This window comes from Octodon degus, unplaced genomic scaffold (genome assembly GCF_000260255.1).
Source record: "Octodon degus isolate 3935 unplaced genomic scaffold, OctDeg1.0 scaffold00205, whole genome shotgun sequence".
Lineage (NCBI taxonomy): Eukaryota > Metazoa > Chordata > Mammalia > Rodentia > Octodontidae > Octodon > Octodon degus.
In genome coordinates, this window is record NW_004524781.1 from 3,745,855 (window position 1) to 3,765,310 (window position 19,456).

General features: G+C 39.7%; 1 protein-coding gene across 3 annotated transcripts in view; it reads right to left on the bottom strand.

The window, feature by feature from the left end:
• Positions 1 to 19,456, bottom strand: part of Col21a1 (collagen type XXI alpha 1 chain) — a 243,648-nt gene that overhangs the window by 105,863 nt on the left and 118,329 nt on the right. For all 3 annotated transcript variants that reach the window (XM_023704842.1, XM_023704841.1, XM_023704843.1), the window contains 5 exons: positions 9,073 to 9,126; positions 8,932 to 8,985; positions 1,367 to 1,420; positions 717 to 770; positions 68 to 121 (listed from right to left, as the gene is read on the bottom strand). In XM_023704842.1, the coding sequence (XP_023560610.1) occupies positions 68 to 121; positions 717 to 770; positions 1,367 to 1,420; positions 8,932 to 8,985; positions 9,073 to 9,126 (270 nt within the window). The remainder of the gene's footprint in view (positions 1 to 67; positions 122 to 716; positions 771 to 1,366; positions 1,421 to 8,931; positions 8,986 to 9,072; positions 9,127 to 19,456) is intronic.

Consider the following 19,456-nt stretch of genomic DNA (forward strand, 5'->3'; position numbering starts at 1 on the left):
AAAGGTTATTACACTTTTTTTAATTTAAGGTAAGATACTCAAGAACATTTTTTCACATTAAACTCACAGGACGTCCAGGAAGGCCAGGAAAACCATAGTCTCCCTTTTCACCTTTTGCACCCTGTATTAAAAATAACATTTAGAAAACTTCACTTAAATGTTTCTGTCTTAAACTTACAGAGAAAAGGTAGCAAGCAAACCTCGCCATGGAGTGGCGGAACTGGCAGAACGGGAAGCCAGGATGCTCTACAGCACGCGTCAAGGCGTGAAGTTTTCCAGCCCAGTGGGCACGATGCAAGCAACAGCATGGGGTGCTGACAGAGCAGAATTAGTACTCTAGCACCTAGACACAGACACCACGTCTTGGCAGACATAGAAAGCAAGCGGTGGTCCTGCCAACACCAAGCATGCACACTTCCCTGAGCATGCGGAGGCAGAAAGGCTCAAAGCATAGCCTCTCAGTGGATGCGATTTCAAGCAGCTTCCCTCCCAAGGAACCCGCACTGTGAATGCTGCTTAAACTCCAATTAAAATAGCATGAATTATTCCTATAGGATATCATGCACGGCAGTCACCAGACATTTCTCCTCTGTTTGCTCATCATTTTAGATAAGTGCTCTGACAAGACTAAGGTTGAGCAGAGATGCAATACAACTTTGCTATTTCCAGCACATTTAGGGCCCATGTGGGTGTTCTGTTGTAAGAGCCATACTTCCCTTTTTGCCATAAAATCCAGGTGACCCTTTATCTCCTCTTGGGCCCATTTCACCCTGAAAGACAAAAATAACAGTACTGAATTTTAAAGAAAATAAGTATTTCCCTTAGAGGAAAAAAGAACACAGATTATGATAGAATATAACATTCTAAAACCAAAATAAAATAATTTAACATATATCTACTAAAAGTCATGCTGTGCAGGCTTTATAAGGATAAACAAGTAATACAACAGGCCTTATATTTCAGTTTTTTTTTTTTTTTTTTTTTTTTTTGCGGAACCAAGGATTGAACTCAGGCCCTTACGCTTGCCAGGGAAGTGCTTATTCCACTGAGCCAGCTCCCTGGCCCCTATAGTTCAGATTTGAAGGTTGACAGAACTAATATATAATAGATTATACACAATATGTATAGTTAACTTGCTCATTTATTGCTAAATAGGATACAATATAATTATACATTTATAATTGTAAACTTTAAAGATTTTTTAAATTTTACATAAATGGTTATATTAATTTAACCTAATAATTTACTTTAATATACTTATGTTTATATTTATCTATGAGAATTTACTTAAAACACAATTGGATTATAAACATACTTTCATTTTAATTAAAATATGGCATCACTGAATTTATAAGTTTTTTTCAACCTTTAATCCTGGCATCCCATGAAGACCAGGAAAACCAGGAAGCCCACGGTCACCCTGAAAATAAAACCGAAATTAATTAAAGAAAATTTCCCAAGAATTATAATAATCAATAAGAATTAAAATATTGCATCGAATTTAATGTAACAAATATTAAATTCATAAATTCACAATTACCAAATCCATTAGAAACAAGTTCCCCACCATTTGAATTTGTATTTCTATGAAATGCTGTCTCTATGAAAATTAACCTTCATTATCATGGTGCTATTTGTAATCAGAGAGGGGAATCATTTTCAAGTTACAGATAGCTTATCAGCAATACTGAGTTGTCATTTATTCTGGAAGCAATGCAGAATTTTATAGGACCAAGACAATGAATAAATTGAAATGATTTACAGACAATAGTCTCTTAAGACTGCCAGCCTTTCCTGTCCCACATGGCTCAGTAAGGACAGATCCTAAGCTGAAAATTCAACACACTATGATTATGTGAGTTTTTAATAAATATTAACATCACAAATTTTCAGTGGTGTCTGTCCAGCTGTGTCTACAAAGATGAAAATCCTTGTACTATCTCAAGAGAAAACAGGAAGAACATTCTAATCACTGGGCATAGTTTATACATAGTTTATACATAGTAGTGTGAGAAATAGCAGACACCATTGCCGAGCTTCAAAACGTTAGAGGCAAAGACACAGTTAGGAGAGGAGCAGTGACCACCGTGCAGCAATCTGGGTCAAGTTCACTTCTGCGCTGGCAAAGGAAGATACTCAAACATACAACTGTCTTACTTTCCAGGGTGGAGGAAAAAGAGGTGATCCATGAATTTGTTATTGGTATAGTTTTTCAAAAGGTATTTCATATGTTTTAAGGAACAATATAGTTATTCAAGGCCTACAAAACTCTTGAAACTACTTTCAAGTTCCAAATCTCTGAGTTCAAAATGCTAAATACATGGCTGCCTTGCACCTACATTTTATTTTTCACCACTATCTTCTGCCTTCCTGCTGTGAATGAAGTGAGCTAGCTTCTGATAATTGAGGGCTAACTCACTTCTCCTTCGTACCTCCCCTTCAAACAAGCACAAATCCCCTTAACTTTTCTCAGTTTCAGTTAAATCAGCAGTCAGAGCTATTACTATTCATAGTTTCGCCTCAAGTATACTCCAATTACTTGGCTTCTCTCACTCAAATGTTTATTTTCCCTAGAATGAAAAAAATGCCTTTTTTGTTTTACTGATTCCCTGTGAATGTATTGCTATAGTCAACTTCTAACTTATTTAAATTATCAAAATCACTTTTAAACACAGTCATAAGCCTTGAAAGTGTCCTGTTCTTTAATTCTTACTTGTTTCAGAGCAGGACTGCTCTTCCTCACGTCTGTGTTTAGTCCTTGCTTGAGAGGGACAACAGCTTACTGAGGGGGGCCTGATGGGGGCTGACTTTCCGGCACAGTAAGCCTCTGAGAACGTCTTTATTCTCATTACTTCTCTTTCCTTACTTTATTCTAATGTATTTATTCGATTATTATCTGCATTTCATGTCACATGTAAAAGAGAAACTGGAATTTTTTCCTTTCAGACTTTAAAAGGCTTTGCCTCCTTCTTAACTGAAATGACCTCAGTGAGATGTCCAAAGTCTTCTGATGCTTGATCACTTCTGCAGTGCCTCCTTTGGGATTCCAGGGTTGCAGGATGGATTTTTCCCTCAGAAACCTTGTGTTTCTTTTTGTTTTCAGGTCTTGAAATTTTGTAAGGTTATGCACGGCCATGGTCTAAAATCATTCATTATTCCAGACACTTGACACTTTGTGCATATTTCAATTAGACATCCAACCATGCTTCAACATATACCAAGTGAACTTACAGTAGAAATAAGTACTGGGAAGGTAGAATGCTGGTGCTTTGGTTTAAGCACGGATTAGCCTCCAAAACTCTCAGGTGTTTCAGTGGAGCTTTTGCAAGGGGCCTGGCTCACTTATGGGGGTGCTATACTCATCGATGATGAATTAATACCTAAAAGTTCAGCAGTGTCTTGAATTGCAAACTTAATTTGGTTTACCATCTTGGGGGGGGGGAGGGGACACTGTGTTTGTGTTCCTGTGAAGAACATGGTTGTGGTCATGTTTGCCACCCAAGGTGGAGTTTGTGAAAGGAAGCCAAATTTTCCCAAATGAATTTCCAGACAGAAGCCTTCATGAGCCAAGGTATTACAGTATTTCCAAAATATACATTCTTATAATAATGAATTGAGGGCTGGTGAAATGGCTCAGTGGTCTAAAGCACCTACTTAGAACAAGCTTAGCAATGCACAGGGACCGCGGTTCAATCCCTCAGCACCACATGCCAGCCAGCTCCGCCCCCTGGTGGGCTGAGCTGGCCACACACACACACACACACACACACACACACAAATAAATAAATAAAATTAAAAAAAAATAATGAATTGAGTGACAATAGAAATACAATAGCTGGTACATTTCCAAATATATTCCTGATGAAGGATAATAAAGGAATCAAACAAACTACAAGATAGAATGAAGGAACAGAACCTGTATTATTCTGTCACTCGAAGCAAAACAGTCGTAAAAGTTGAATTTGTAAAGAAAAGTTTACTTTCCATATTCCTAAGTTTTGTAGTAACTTTACTTTTAGGTATTATTTTGGGAATATTTTTAGACATCATTTTGCATCACCAACAATTTCTGTTATCTTGAGTGGCACTCTGAGCAGTAGAAGGAAAAAGGATCCCTTGAGGGCACTCAGCAGGACTCCATCACTGCAGGCAAAGGTGTGCGACACTGCAGCTTTGTCTGAGAAGAGTTGCTGGAACGCCTACGAGAAGGGTCTCCCAAGGACTCGATGGCCTGGAACTCACTGTGCTCTCAGCCTCACAGGCACAAGCAGCTGCTGGGCCGTGGCTCAAAGGGCACCTGCTACTGCTTGAGCCAGCAGCTAACCCTGGTGTGGTCCGCACGATGTCAGTTCAACCATTATGCAGAACGCAAGAGCTTCAGGGACATGGAGGCTTAGTCCCAAATTTCAAAAGAAGGCCTGGGAGGCCAGTAAATGTGCTTGAGAAGACAATAAATAAAGCTGCAACGGTGAAGTTGAAGATACATTGGAGCACTCAGGAAGCTGGAGATGCCAGGAGTGCAGATCATCTTCTGAGACAAGTTACACGTAAATTGCAGAGTCATTCCAAGTGACAGACCATGTGGGCCACGACCAGTGAGGCCACAGAGAAGGGACCATCCAAGCCCTCCGGTGCTCACATCTGGCCACAACATGCTGTGGGAGCTGGATATGTCTTTCCCATTGGTTTTTGGCCTTTATTTTGTTCCATTCCATTTCCCCCCTCACTTTCTTTCTCCTGTCGGAATGGAAATATTTACTCTGTGTCATTGTGTATTAGAAGTACTTAACTTTTTATTTTCAGAGTAGGCCTCACTATGCAGTACAGGCTGGTCTTAACTCCCAGTAATCTGCCTGCCTCAGTCTCCCAAGAGCTGCGATTATAGGCATGCGCCACTATGTCTGGCAACATTCTCTTTTATTTTTACAAGGGATCACAACTAAAAGTTTACCTTGAGTCTCAATGGAGACCTCAGACTTGGACTTTTCAGTATTATTGAAATTGTTAAGATTTAGGCAGCTCTTAGATGTTTTACATAGTGAGATGGACATGAGCCTTTTGGGGTCAGGGTCAGATGTTATAGTTTAGATCTACGTACTCTCCAAAACTTTCATGTGATCAGAGGTAGGGATTTCAGAAAATGAATGGATTATTGGGACCATTATGCTTATCATTAAGTTGATCCATTGCAAACTTCATAGCCAGAGAGCTATTAGGTGGCAGGGCCTGGTGGGAAGGGGCAAGTGTTTTGAGCATATGCTACCCTCTCCATTTCCTCACTTTACCCTGATTCCTGACTATGTGGTGAGTGTCCTTATTCTCTCATAAACTTCTACCAGATTTCTGGTCAGCCTTGGAGTGGCTCAAACATCCATGGACTAGGATCTCTGAAACAGGGAGCCAAAGTGAAGCTCTCCCCTTTTAATTTGTGGGTGTTAGATGTTGTGTTTCAGCAACATTGCAAGTGACTGATACAACTAGTATTACAACCTAATTGGCATTTGTTACATTTGACAAGGTACTTTTAAAAAACATATGAGCTTACAAAAACTTGACCAGTTTGCAAGTAGTAGGTAAAAATAACCAATTATGTCTAAATATACTGCATATGCAAAATATTTTCTCATTTCTGACAGATAAATAACAGAAATGGAAAATAGCTTTAACAATTAGAAGTCCAATTAAAATTCAGCCCTGGGAAAGATAAAATCAAAGATATGGCTATAAACAGCATCCTTAAAACCTCTAAATCAATCAAAGTAACTCCAGCGAATCCTATCAACCCAGATATACAGTTTAACAAAAAGAGATTGATGAATAGAAATGTGATAAAAGTAGGTCACCAATCACTAAGAGCAGAGAGGTAGATGTGAATGGAATAACATGCTGGCTGCTGCTATCAGCTAGAAAGAAAAGTCAAGGACACAAAATTGCAAATATATATTATATGCACTAAGTGCCTTTATGAAGGAACTATGCCTGTTGGAGAACTTACTGTGTCTGTACTATTTTTAATGTCTCCCAGGACTAGCCAATGAATTTAGACAAGATACAGGAAAAGGGTAAAAATAAAAGAAAGTAAACACATTGTCTTTATAAGGGATCATATGGCAGCTGGGTGTGGTGGCACAACCCATATTCCCAGCACTCTGCCAGGCTGAGGCAAGACAGCTGCAAATTCATGTGCAGCCTGGGAAATGTAGTGGTTCAGCAAGACCTTGGCTCAAAATATACAATCTGGGGATATAACTCATTATAAAGGTCCTGGATTCAATCACAAACACTGAAAGAAAAAAAAAAAGAAAGAAAGAAAGAAAGAGTATGCCAATGTATCTAAAGCCCTAAGATAATTCAAAAGGGAAATATGCTCACTGGTGTTTTCAAATACAAATATACAAAACAGCTTTATATATATAAGCAATAACCAATATATAAAAGTTATATTAAGGAACACATTAAGGAAAGGTTCCTATTATAATAATATATTAAAGAAATATAATAAATGTACTAAGGAAAGGTTACAATTATAATAAAAGGAAAAGACATAAGAATTGTTCCATATATAATAAACATAAGTCATATGCAGCATCAATAAAAAGAAACCCACTTTCACATCATTAAATCAGGTTTTCAAAACAATAAAGTAAAAAAGAAATATAAGCCACAATCATAAATAGGAAAATGCAGATTTGGAGAGATGTCAATCCTTCTAAAATTAATTTATAAATTTAAAGGAATCTTAATTAAAAAGACAAGAAGAGAAACATTGAAGTGCATCTGGAAAAGTCCACACTCAAAAGATAACCAGGAAAGTTTTGATTATAAGGGATTACAAGGAAAGATCAGCCTTGCCAATACATTAAATCATATTATAAAGTAACAATAATTAAGACAATTTGGTAGAGGAAAGAAAAGAGGTAGACCGGACAATGCAACAGAATGGAAAGACTGTCTAACCTAAGGGAAATGGGAAAGGTTGTTTTCTCAAATAAATGGAGTAAAAGTGATATTCCATAAGTATTGTTGTAGCAATTGACCTTCCTCTTGGGAAAGAAGGAGAACAAAAATATGATTCTAACTTTTCTCCAAAAATCTAAAGTTTAAAAGTTACAAATAATATAGTTATAAAAGTAAAAGTAATATTCAAAATGCTAGAATGTAGAACTTTTCTAAGTAGACACAAAATCAGGGGCCCATTGTATACATAAAATTTACACACTCTGAGGCCTGCCAAATAGCTCAGCAGATTAAAGCACCTGCAAGCAGATGCAGGGCCCAGGGGTTCAATCCCAGGGCCTGCCGTGCCAGGCCCATCCTCAGGGCCCACTGAGATGGCAATTGAGACTACGTGTGGTGGCTCGCGCCTGTAATCCCAGCACTTGGGAGGCTGGAGAATCACTATGAGTCCAATCTAGTAGTGAGACCCTGCACACCCTGTAGACCCTTCCCTAAAATACAAATTTTTTTTAAAAAATAAAATAAAGTTTCCAGTGTAGCCTAATTAAAGTTTCACTAAGACATACTGTTCCACATGATGTAAACATATTATATCTCCTTAAGGTTGGAAAAGTATTTAAAATTCTTCATATTAAAAAGAACTTTTTATGTATTTGGTACAGGGTCTCATTATGCAGCTCAGACTCATAATGACCCTCCTGTTTCCAGCCTCCCCAGCACTGGGATTACAGGTGCGCACCGCCACGCCTGGTCTCCGTGGCCAGCTCAGCGTGCCTCGGAGGGGGCTGCTGCGGCCTGTGGTGCAGACATCAAATCTCAGTGCCTGCGTTTGCAGAAGCAGGCACTTAGTCTGCTGAGCTATCTCGCTAGCCCTTGAAAACAGCTTTTAAAAGCAACTAATAAAATAAAATTAGTTTTGAACTGAAGTCTATTCACTGAGTAACAGTTCCTTTTGGCTTTAGAAGTTCAGGAGGAAGACAACCTGAAAAATCTCCATATATTATCTTGTCTGATCTATAGAGAACAAACATTGAGGTCTGCAAGAAGGTACATCTAATTTTAATCATCCCAAGTGGAAATCCCCACTGTGGAGTCTCCAGAGAAGAACCAGAAAGTGGAGGTCATTGTAGGAAAACCGTTAAGGGAGATCACTGCTGCGTGAAACAGCCTCTCAGCGGCCGCTTCATGATGCTGGGTGAAGAAGCCTACACTGCCACAAGTCAAAGCTACTTCTGGGGTAAGTGTTTTTAAACTTCCCATTTCTGAAAACTCAAGAAGCTGCGTTTTAAAAGAAGAAGAAAGAGAGCTTTTAATTAACTTGCCAAATTAACTTAACTCTAGGTCATGAATTTTCAGAAGTCACAGCGAGTGTAAGAATAGAATTGGGAAGGCACCACATTGTGATTTCAGGCCCATTCTGCCAAATCTGAGTTTAGCTCAACAGAGAGCTTCTTGAGACAAGCAGTTCTAAAATAAGTTATCGCTGGTCTGAAAATAATGCATATCCCATATTCTCCAACAGAACATACTGCTTTGTGAAATTCCCCAAAAAATAGAGCAGTTAAAGACACTGCCAGGAATAAATGCCATCACTTTTATTTTTAAGCAAGGTATTCATATTTCCACAAAAGTTTACTCTAAGTTTTAAAATGTAAAAACAGCCACTTTTATGTGTATTCTTTAAAGCTCAACTAAAGGGACAACTAATTTGTGCTTCACCTTTTCATTAATGCATCCTCTTTTTCATCTTTTCCCCATTTCACGTTATTCATGAGCTGATAAAGAGACAACAATGATCCTGGTGACCAGCACTCAGACAGGCTGCCTGCCACGGGAGCTCTCCAAATAGGTGTTCAGAGGTCAGACGTCTTGTAACCCACCATGGTGCCCACTCAGAATTGGAGACTTCACAGATGACAGCCATCGTCTTCAGTGACTATAAGCACTCAAGCTTTCTTATTTGTGCATGCTTACCTTTTGGCCATCTTTCCCTGGTTCTCCTTTGTAACCTGGAAGTCCACGCATTCCCTAAATTAATAACAAAGTTAAATTATGTTAATAATATTTTGGTTCACTAGAAATGAGATCGCTAACATGTATGAACAGACCACATACTTGTATTCCTGGCGATCCTGGAATGCCTGGTGATCCTGAGGTTCCCTGATAACCCTAAAGAAAAAGTTAATGCATCATCATGTTTACAAAAAGCAGCTCTCTTCTCCAAGAATAACTCCTCTCAAGTTTTGTACACCTAAAACTTCACTTAGAGACTTTTAAAAACTCAAAATACATCAAATACTTAATAAAGAGTTGATATCCCATTTTCTTCATTAAATTCTTTAAAAAGTATAAGAAAAGATCTTAAAAATTCCTCCATGAATGCTTCAACTGAAAGGAAATATTTGGAATGAAAATGCAGAAGCAATGTTCTACAAATACAGAACTCCTACACAATGTCCTGCATACTGCGGACATTTTTGATACATTCAAGAGAAAAACTCTCTGATTAATGGATTTCTGAATTAAATGTTGGGCTTAAGTAAACCTTGATGAATAGTATTATCTACCCCATACTTATAATGTTTTGATTGGTAAATTTAGAAAGCTGCTGATGTTAAGTCCAAGAAAGGGCTATGATACATCTGCCCTACTCCCAAAGGCTGAAATTTCTGCCAAGGGCAAGAGGGGAAAGGAGGCACTTAAAACTCCAGGGCTAGAATAAGCACTGGCCTGGTAAGCACAAAGTCCTGAGTTCAATCCCCAGTACTGAAACAAAACAAAACAGTGCTTCTTTACCTCCCTCAAGAAACTAGACCCTTGTTAAAACAGCAGAACTCTTAGAGCCAAACCCTTTATTCTTCATTCACTACATGGCAACTCACAGAACTCAAAGGCCCTACACCTTTCCCTAGTTTTCTCAGGGGCAACATTGGGTTAACTCAAACTGATTTGCACCTGTGAACACATTTATAAGCCATTTAGAACCCATCCTTCTTGATCTTTGCTATTTGGGAACAAGTATCTTCAGCCAACAAGAGCAATTCAGATTTTATTAAAAGTCCTACTTACAGTGAGTAATACCTATGTTCACAAACACTTCTATTCACAAACCAGTTCTCAAACAAAAGCATTCAATAAAATTTTGCCTCTGCTCACAAATTCCACATTGGGTGACAAACACAACCACAGGCATCTTTCCTACACCAATACAAATGTGGTCAACTTCCCCAAAGCTGTACAACAAATTAAGTTCATGAACCAAGGTACCACCATACTTGTTCATGCTTAAATCCAGAAACCTCATTTCCATGTGGCTATTCATGAAGTCTGCATGGTTTTTTTATTCCTGCACCTCACTATCAGCACACTTAGTTATAAAGACATCATAATTCCGTTTTTCAAATATTCTTTCTAATGTCCTTTGCTAGCTATGACAGCAATAATAATGTCTGTCTCTGAAAGTTGAGCCTTAGATTATTGACTTTCTTTTTGACCCGCAGTCACACTTCTTGTTTGGTACATGCCTTCTTGCTTCCAGAATGACTAAGGAGGTTCTGTATGTGGCAGCCCATGTGGTGCATTACGCTTTCCATTGTGTTAGGGCTTAGATCTAAAATGTCCCTCAAGGCCTCACATGCACACAGGAGGGGCTTTGGAAGGGGATTTTGCTCTGGTGTTTAGAGCTGGCTTGCTGTTAGGAGGGGGGGTCTGGTGGAAAGAGGCACATCTTTAAGGGTTTGGCCTCAGAAGATGTATCTCGCTTTCCAGATCCTCCCTCCATACCCTCTGCCTCCCGTCCACCACACTGTGAGCACTCTCATGCACCACGCTCCTCTGCTGCACTGTGCTGCCTTGGACCCAGCTGGCTATGGACTGAACCCTCTGTATAGTTTGAGCCAAATAAACCTTTCCTCCTTGAAGTTGCATATGTTGAGCATTTTGTCCCAGTGATAAATGATAAACTTTTCTCTGGAGTCTTTTTATCCAATCCTCAAATATTTCACTTTACTATATAACAATAAGTCTAATAGCCCACTTCTCCAGACACCATACAAAACACCCTGCAGTGTTCAAAACCACCATCTGCTTTCAGGACTGGTGCTGGCCCTGTGTCAGTGCATTGTGCCTCTGAGATGTGGGACCAAGCCCAGCTCATCTCTGTCATCAACACTAAACACAGTGTATGACACATTTTTGTTGATCAAACACTGTATTAATGTACTTTTAAGTCATCTGCACTGTACACAAGTAAATCTAATCTTTGTCCAGTGAACTGCTACATTTCTACAATAGTACATTCAGACTTTCAGTAGTATAACATGATTCATACTGTTAAGATCAGTCAAGAGAAAAAACAAGACCAATACAATAGACCTTGCTCATATTATCCCTCTACCACTTCTATTATTTCTGAATTTCTTTCATTCAACCATTTCAGAATAAGACCACAAACTGAATCTCAACTCTGTCACTCCTATCACTTTTCTCAGATAGATTTCTTATTAATACCATGACTTAGCATGTCTTTAAGATCCTTTGTAACCTATGCACCATGTGGATAATCCAACATGATTTATGATAGACTATTGTATTTGGGGGGAAATAACAGTAGCAATGATTTACATGCATGTATTTACCATGTTTAACCCTATGTGATTTATATTTAATAATCCATATAATCTTATAATCACCCTTAGTCACAGGTTACAAATTATCCCCACTTTCAAATGAGAAAACTAAGACACAGAAGCTTTAATGTCTTGCTCCAACTCATGTAGCTCATAAATTATCCAAGCTAATGGGAAGAGGGAACATGTTTTATCAGAGTGTCCATAGTGTACTACATATGATTGTTTCAGAATGACTCATCAGATTCAGAGAAGTCTATTTTTCCAGCTTCTTTATAAACTGAAATTCTGAGGGCGCAGAGGAAAAAATTTCATAAAATCCCTCAAAATAAAATTACCATGGAGACTGGTTATGGATCACAATGGCTGAGCATCTGCAAGCTCACATCTAATAAACTATTTTACTTTTGATTATTTTCAAAAGTTAAACCAAATTCTATTCCTATCTTATTGCATTGTTGAGATAGATGTAGTATTTTATTTTAGATTAAAAGCTGTTGCATTGTTTCTCCTCTTTGTAGCAAATGATGGTAGTATTTGTTATGGAGGAAACTCTGCATCTTGATACATTAAAACAATGTGGAAATTCCCTGCCCTGCCTTCCCAGCCTATTTCTGACTCATGATGTGACCTAAAGATGAGTCATTAGATCCCCAAATCCTGGGAGGAAACACAGTGAAGTGGAAAGACAATGAATTTCAAAATTGGAAAGGACCAAGGGCTCAATTTTTGGTCCTTCCTTAACTTTCTACGGGATTTTGGCTAAGTACCTTTGGGTGGAAATGTCCAGTTTCAAACCACAAGATGGGATGATAATATCCATTTTAACTCTAGAATAAAAGAACTATAGTCACAGGTAAGATTTTGATGCCTGCCTGGCAAGCGTGAGGTCCTGATTTTGACTCCAGGTACCAAAAATCAAATCAGTCAACCAACCAAGAACAAACACTTTCAATAAGATGCGTTCTTGAAATCTTAGCTACAAAAAGACCTTGAATGGTTATTCTAGAAGCTAAAGGAAATATGCTTAGTAACAAAATAAAGAAAACCACAACCACATCCAAGCTGGGGGATCCTCAGGCAAAACACCAAAAGAAACTGGATAAAATTCAGGAAAAAAAATGTTGGACTAAAAAAAATCACAAAAATAAAGGTTAACGTGGAACAATATTACAACACAACAATTTCCAAGAAAAGGAAGAAATAAAATATTGGCTGACTCCCCATAGAGTACAATAAAACAAGAGAAATGCCCTAAAGAATAAATGATAAACTTTTTATAGTCTAGTGAGCATTCATTTTTCTGAAGATATAAATTGTTTCACTACTGTAGAACTACATTTTTTTTTTTTTTTTTGGTGCAAGGTGAGCAGGGTCTACAGGGTCTCACTACGTAGATCGGACTCATAGTGATTCTTCTGTTTTCAGCCTCCCAAGCACTGGGATTACAGGAGTGCGCCACTGCACTGTCTCAATCACCATCTCAGCACGCCCCAGGGGCGGGGCTGGCAAGGCACACCACACTGGGGATCGAACCCAGCCCATGTGCTCTGTCTAAGCAGGTGCTTTAGTCTGCTGAGCTATCTGGCTGGCCCTTAGAACTGCATTTTTAACCACAATCTCTGGCTGATTAACATCATTCAATGTGAATTTTACCATTTTGCCACTATCAGTAAATCCAAATATTTACCCTAACTAACCCCATCTGTGACTTTTTACAGTACTGAAGTTTTTTTTCTGTGCTCACAGAAAGTGTGTTTTTTTTTTTTTCCAGAAAGTCTTTTTGTAAATGAGACTTTTTTTTTTTTTTTTTTTTGAAAAAGCTATTTTCACTGCCAAACTGTAGGGTTGAAGAATACAGAATCAGTTTAATTTTCTTCTATGATTTATAGTTACAATGCTCCTGGAAAGATGTATAGCAATGAAATAGATACTAAGAAAACAAATTTTACAAATGTGCAATATTCACCATATTTTCTCAGTCTAATCCTAAAACCCTAAGATACTCTGCCAAGTTAAACATTATATATTTTTCAAAGCAGCGAGGGGGTAGTTAAAATGGTTTCTTTAAATATTCTAAACTTAAAAATGAGAATAAAATCGCGATAAATCATTTTGGATGTCACCCTTCTTTGAAAAATGGAACATTGTGATTTAAAATTTATTCTACTACATAGTCTTCTTCCAACATTCTCCAAAACTCCAAGTGATAATCCTTGGAACAGAGCCAGGGTAACTTGGTAAACAAAATCAAGAGTGCATTTCAATTGTCCACGGTGGTAATGGGTGGTAATTCCTCTCTCACTGGCAGACTCCTAAGCACTGCGCAACTACTATCAAGAAAACCCAGAGACCTTTGCCTTTCCATGTATAGAACAAGGTAGGGTGAGCCACGTCCAAAGAACTGAAAGGAGAAAGTACATGATGTATGCACGTGCAGCTTGTGGGTTTTATGAAGAACCGTGATCTTCATCCAAGCCCTAAAATAGTTGAGAGCTGGGCTCACATGGTCAGTTGGGAAGATCACCAGCTAGAGGACATAGGGAGAGGGCACAGGAAAGTGTACAGCCTTGTGGGAGGATCCTGCAGGGCTGGAAGAATGCGAGGTATGAGCTGGGTCCACCTATGTGTATGAGGCATAACTGAATGGCAGGTTTTGAGAAGAGAGGGATGTGGAGGTGCAGAATAATGCATATGTTGGTGGCTCATGCTGTGGAGTAGCTAAAGATGTCACTGACCAAGACAGGAACTCTAGAGAGAAATGTAGTGCGATGGGTGGTTAAAAACAAGGTTGCACAAAAATTAAAGTATTTGTTACACTAATATAAGAAATTACATTTTACAAGAAGAACCTAAATACTGTTATGAAGTAGTCAGTAATTTCAACTTTAGGAGCCAGGGAGATAGCTCAGTGGAACAGTGTCTGCCTGGCAAATGCAAGTTACTGAGTACAATGCCTACTTCCAGAAAAGAATTTGAACTTCAAATAAAAATAAATAAATAAATGACATTTACGATAAAAGAGGTTTAATCCAGCCTTCACCCTATCTGCCCTAGGGAAGCGTGAATGGGTAGTAAACACAGAGTAGCTCCCTCTGCTTCCTCCAGAGCTGCCTTGGACTGCACACACTGCTGGTCCCTGAACACCAGTGCACAGGATCAGCCAGGCTCACAGACTCGCAGAGCTGTTTCATTGCCTGAGTAAGGTTACACAAAATTATACCAAGCTTAGTTTAAAAGGAGAATGCATGAGTTTATAAGGTAATTGATACCATTTTAATAATTCTCACTTTGTAACCCAAATCTCAAATAATGAGGCTTTGCATAGCAAAAGGAAGGTATTAGTAGCTGATAGCATTTCTGCACTATCAGTCCTATTTTCCACAGTAGTTAACATGATGTGACATTACATGAGTGTATTTATCATTCCTGTCTCCTAGAAGGATGTGAATGCAGCAGGGCAGCCGGTCTGTGTATGCGGTTTTGCTCATTGCTCTGTTCAGTGCCAGGGACCCAGGAAACTGTCAAATATAGGTTGCATTAGTGAATGAATGAAATAACAAATAAGCAAACAAATGAGTGTTCACTGAATGAAGCCAGTTGCTACTAATGATTCTGATGACAGACATAGATCTGTATTCATTCAGGCTACAACCAAAAGGGCCAACAAGATAAGCACAAACTTATCTTCAAAAATCACAAATTTAGATGTATCAATGAACAATATTTTGAAGAGTTTAATATATATATATATATATATATATATATGATACATCTGTGTCTGTAAATTAATGTCTATGAATCCACTGTCATTATATGTACTACCCAAGGTATGTAAAATATATAAGTAATCAATTTTAAAGACAGCAGATACACATGGAAAGACATGATTTCTACAGAAAAAGTGTGGGCAAACATGAACATGTTAGTCAGTGTAAACCTTCTCCAGGAAGGATTATGAAGAGGTAATTTTAAATAACATTTTATTTTATAAACTGAGATAAATTGCCCACTCCAGGATAATTAATTCAAGGTAAATGGACCATCTTTTAGTTTATTGGTGAGACTCTCATAAAGGAAAGGGAAGAGAAAAATAGGGGAAGAGAGAGGAAGAAAGGAGAAGTTTGAGGGAAGAAAGGGAGACAGGAATGGAGAGAGAAAAGTGGTAGTGGGAGGCAAAGGCACACTGAGTTCAGGAGCCCGGGCAAAGGTGCTGGAAGAGTCCAGGTGGATGCTGTTCTGCCCAGAGACGCTGCATAATGTCTCACCACTCAGCTCCCCTCCAACTAAATGATAGTTATTCCTTTGGCCACTATACTCAGGAATCTCATTTTCCAGTTGTTTAATCTTCATGTCACTCATTCTCACATTTCCTTTAGCTTTTAAACTGTTGAGTCCACAGGTGGTGCCATATTCAGTTAGCTTCTCTCATGGGTCTTGGGTGTCCTGCTGTTATCTACTGACCATGTGAGACTTTCTCTGCATGCCTCAGCACTGCTTATCCTGCTCTCTTCCTAGTCCTGACCATACTCTTGAAGATTTGAAAGCATCATCCTTGCTTCAGTTATGTTGGAGGTCAGCCACTCCTCCCCCAGAAGCGGTCTTCTGAGCACCTGGCCTCTCCACTGCCCCTTCTGAATGAACTCCGCTGTGTGCAGAGCCTGAAGCATAGAAGCCTACTTGATTCTAGCACTCCAGGGGCCAGATAGTTGTGCACTCAGGGACAGTGTCATTGATAAGTCAGGCAGCTCTCCCCATATCTGTGGGTTCCTTTCCTTTCAAGGTCAGATAGCATCTCAGGAATAAGAGTCCCATATCTTATCTGCATGACTTTCATTATGTCAGAATAGCTATTTTCTAAATTTCTTAAACTTTTGGATCTTTATGTCACTCCAAATACTCTAATAGATTCCCAATAAAATCAAGAATTAAGAGCCATTAATATCATAATACAGTAAGTGAACATGTAGTGGAGTAATATATGAAAAATAACACTAACAAAGAAGAAATTAACACAGAAAATATTTGATTCTGGGATAATTTTACATTTCCCATAATTAAAAACAAAATTATATACCAAATCAATAGTTAGAAGAAACATTTACAACATATATACAAAGGATTAATTCTATTAAATCATAAAATGCTCTTATTAGTTGATATGAAATGTGCAAACTCCTCTACAGACTAAAAGGACAAGACAGAACATTTCACAAAAGAACTCATGTTGAATGGCAGACTTCTGTACTCAGCTGTCCACTTGAACTTCTACTAATGCATAAACCTAACATACCCAAGAATCGCACTCCTCATTTCCTTCACTTTTCTGTTCTCTGCCCTTCACATGCAAACCGTTCCTGCTAACTTCCTTCTCTCCAGCTCGCATCCAGTACATTAGCAAATCTGTCTGCCTAAACTTCAAAACATCCCAAGAACATCACCCTTTGCCCCACCACTGCCATTCTGGTCCTGGCTACCGTCACCTGTCTCCTAGAACACTGAGAGAAGCTCCTGGGGTTCTCCCTGCTTTTGCCCTCATCATGGTAAAATCTACTTTTGATCTAGAAGCCAGAGGAGTCCCATTGAACAGTATGCTGTGTGGCATTACTTTTCTATGCTGCAGCTCAGAGCACACAACTCCAAGCCTAAGTTGTCACAGCAGTCTGATCCAAGCAATCGCAGAGCCCCCCCACTGACCCATTCAGCCTTATTTCCTACTAACCCTCCTCTGTCCACACTTGCTATTTTGTCAAGGCATGTGACTTCCACTCCCCCGTCTCTGTAATGTATACTTCTTTATAAAAGCTGGCCTCTTTCTGGTACCTCTAGCTACATGTGGTTCCATGAAAGGAGAGGAGCAAAGGAGGCACACAATTACTGAGTGTCACTGCCAACCAATCGGCTGAGGGTCTGTATGCATCAGTGTGCTCCCAGGTACCACGACTCACTTCTCAAGGAATATAACATGGAAAGCATCTCCAGAATTCTACAGCATGGTTTATCTCACTATTCTTTTTTTTTTTTTTTTATTATGTGTGTGTGTGTGTGTGTGTGTGTGTGTGTGGCCAGCTCACCCCACCAGGGGGCGGGGCGGGCTGGCATGTGGTGCTGGGGGATTGAACCATGGTCCCTGTGGTTTACTAAGCTTGTTCCAAGTAGGTGCTTTAGACCACTGAGCCATCTCACCAGCCCCATATCTCACTATTCTTTCTTAGAAATATAACAGCCTTTGTGGAACCTTAGAAAACCAGAATAACAAAGGCAGGGCACCATAGTTAGCACACCTTTGAATTTTCCACATGAAGAAACCAAAGTCCATGAAAGTAAAACCAGAGCAGCACAGCTACAGGCTGTCCAGGGACTGGTGAGCTCCTTTGTTTCAGTAAAATGCTTTATTCATAGAAGGTAACCAATAATGACAGAAAGTAGAAAATGGCACTGTAAAAATATAAATCCCTCCAAAACCTAAACTTGATCTAATTTTGTTTCTACATATGGCCTTCTTTAACAAATTATTACCACAGCAGTATCATGCCTTCAGCTGTACGACTATAAATTACCTAGCAGATTAAATAGTTCTCCACTTCTCTGTATAAGGATAAAAGAAAAAGAGGGTATTATCCTCAGACACTGCACTGTCCTGATAGAAGTCACCAGCCCAATAGAGATGCAAAATATGGAAAAATTGGACATAGCTTTTAAATTATGTTTGAAGGCATTTCCCTTATGAAAATTAGTATTTCTCCAGAGTGGAATAATTTACTATTTAAGGGTCCACTCGACTTGGCCTAGTTGTGATGTGTAAAACGAATTCAAATCCCTCATGAGGGGAATCGCGCTGAACCAAATCCAAGCAAAGCAGAATTCCCTGCAAACTGTTCCATCCTTGGTCCAGATGTCCCCATAGCTGGCCAGGGGCTCCGCCTGCGCTGACCCGGGACACTCTAACGACCCTCAGCTGTGCTGGCTCTCGGACTCTCTTTCCTCCTCCTGCTTGGCCAGCCAACTGCAGTCGGCCGAAGAGTCAGAGCGAGACAGCCGTATCTGGGCAAGCTGAGTTAGGCAGCGCTCTCAGCTCCTCACGTGCGGCTGCCCGATCCCCCTGCCTGCCCCCCTACGTGGTTTCAGCCACCACAAATGTACTGTAGTTCCAGAGGTCCAAAGTCTGAAACTCAGCTGAAAAGCAAGACGCCAGCAGGGCTGCGCTGTCGGGGCCTGAGAGCAACGCATTCCTTCCCGAGCGGCTAGAGGCCGCTTTCCATCGCTGGGTTCCTGGCCCTCCGGCTGACCTCTGCTTCCCTCATCCTAAGAAAGCCTTCAGTCTCTGAAAACTTCAGCTTCCTCAGGAAAGCTCTTGCAATTACTTTGGGCTATTCTGAGAGTCCAAAATATCTTCCTCAGCTGCAGGTGCCCGAATTCACCATGTCTGTAAGGCCCACTCTGCTGTGCAAGACAACGCGTTTGCAGGTCTTGGACGTCAGGACACGGCCTTACCTGGGACAGATCGTGACTCTGCCCATCGCTGTTACGCTTTTCGTTCTTGGGTGGATGCCCCATAGCTAGAGATAACATTAAACTGTACACACGTACACAAAGACACACACTGGATTAGATGAGAGGCCATCACAGAATAATATCCATGATTATTGCGGCAATTACAACCATTTTCTAGTATTTTCACATAAAGAATCATTTTATAAGAGAAAACTGCGGGCTCAGAACGGCAGGTCTAAGCAGCACATACCCTTCAGCGCTGCTCAGAACTCTCATTACTGAAACACCAAAAGCCCAGCAGGGCTGTGTTGCTCACTGATGGCCTTCAGCAGCTGCCACTCGCAGTGCCAGGACCCGCAGTGCCAGGGCCTGCAGTG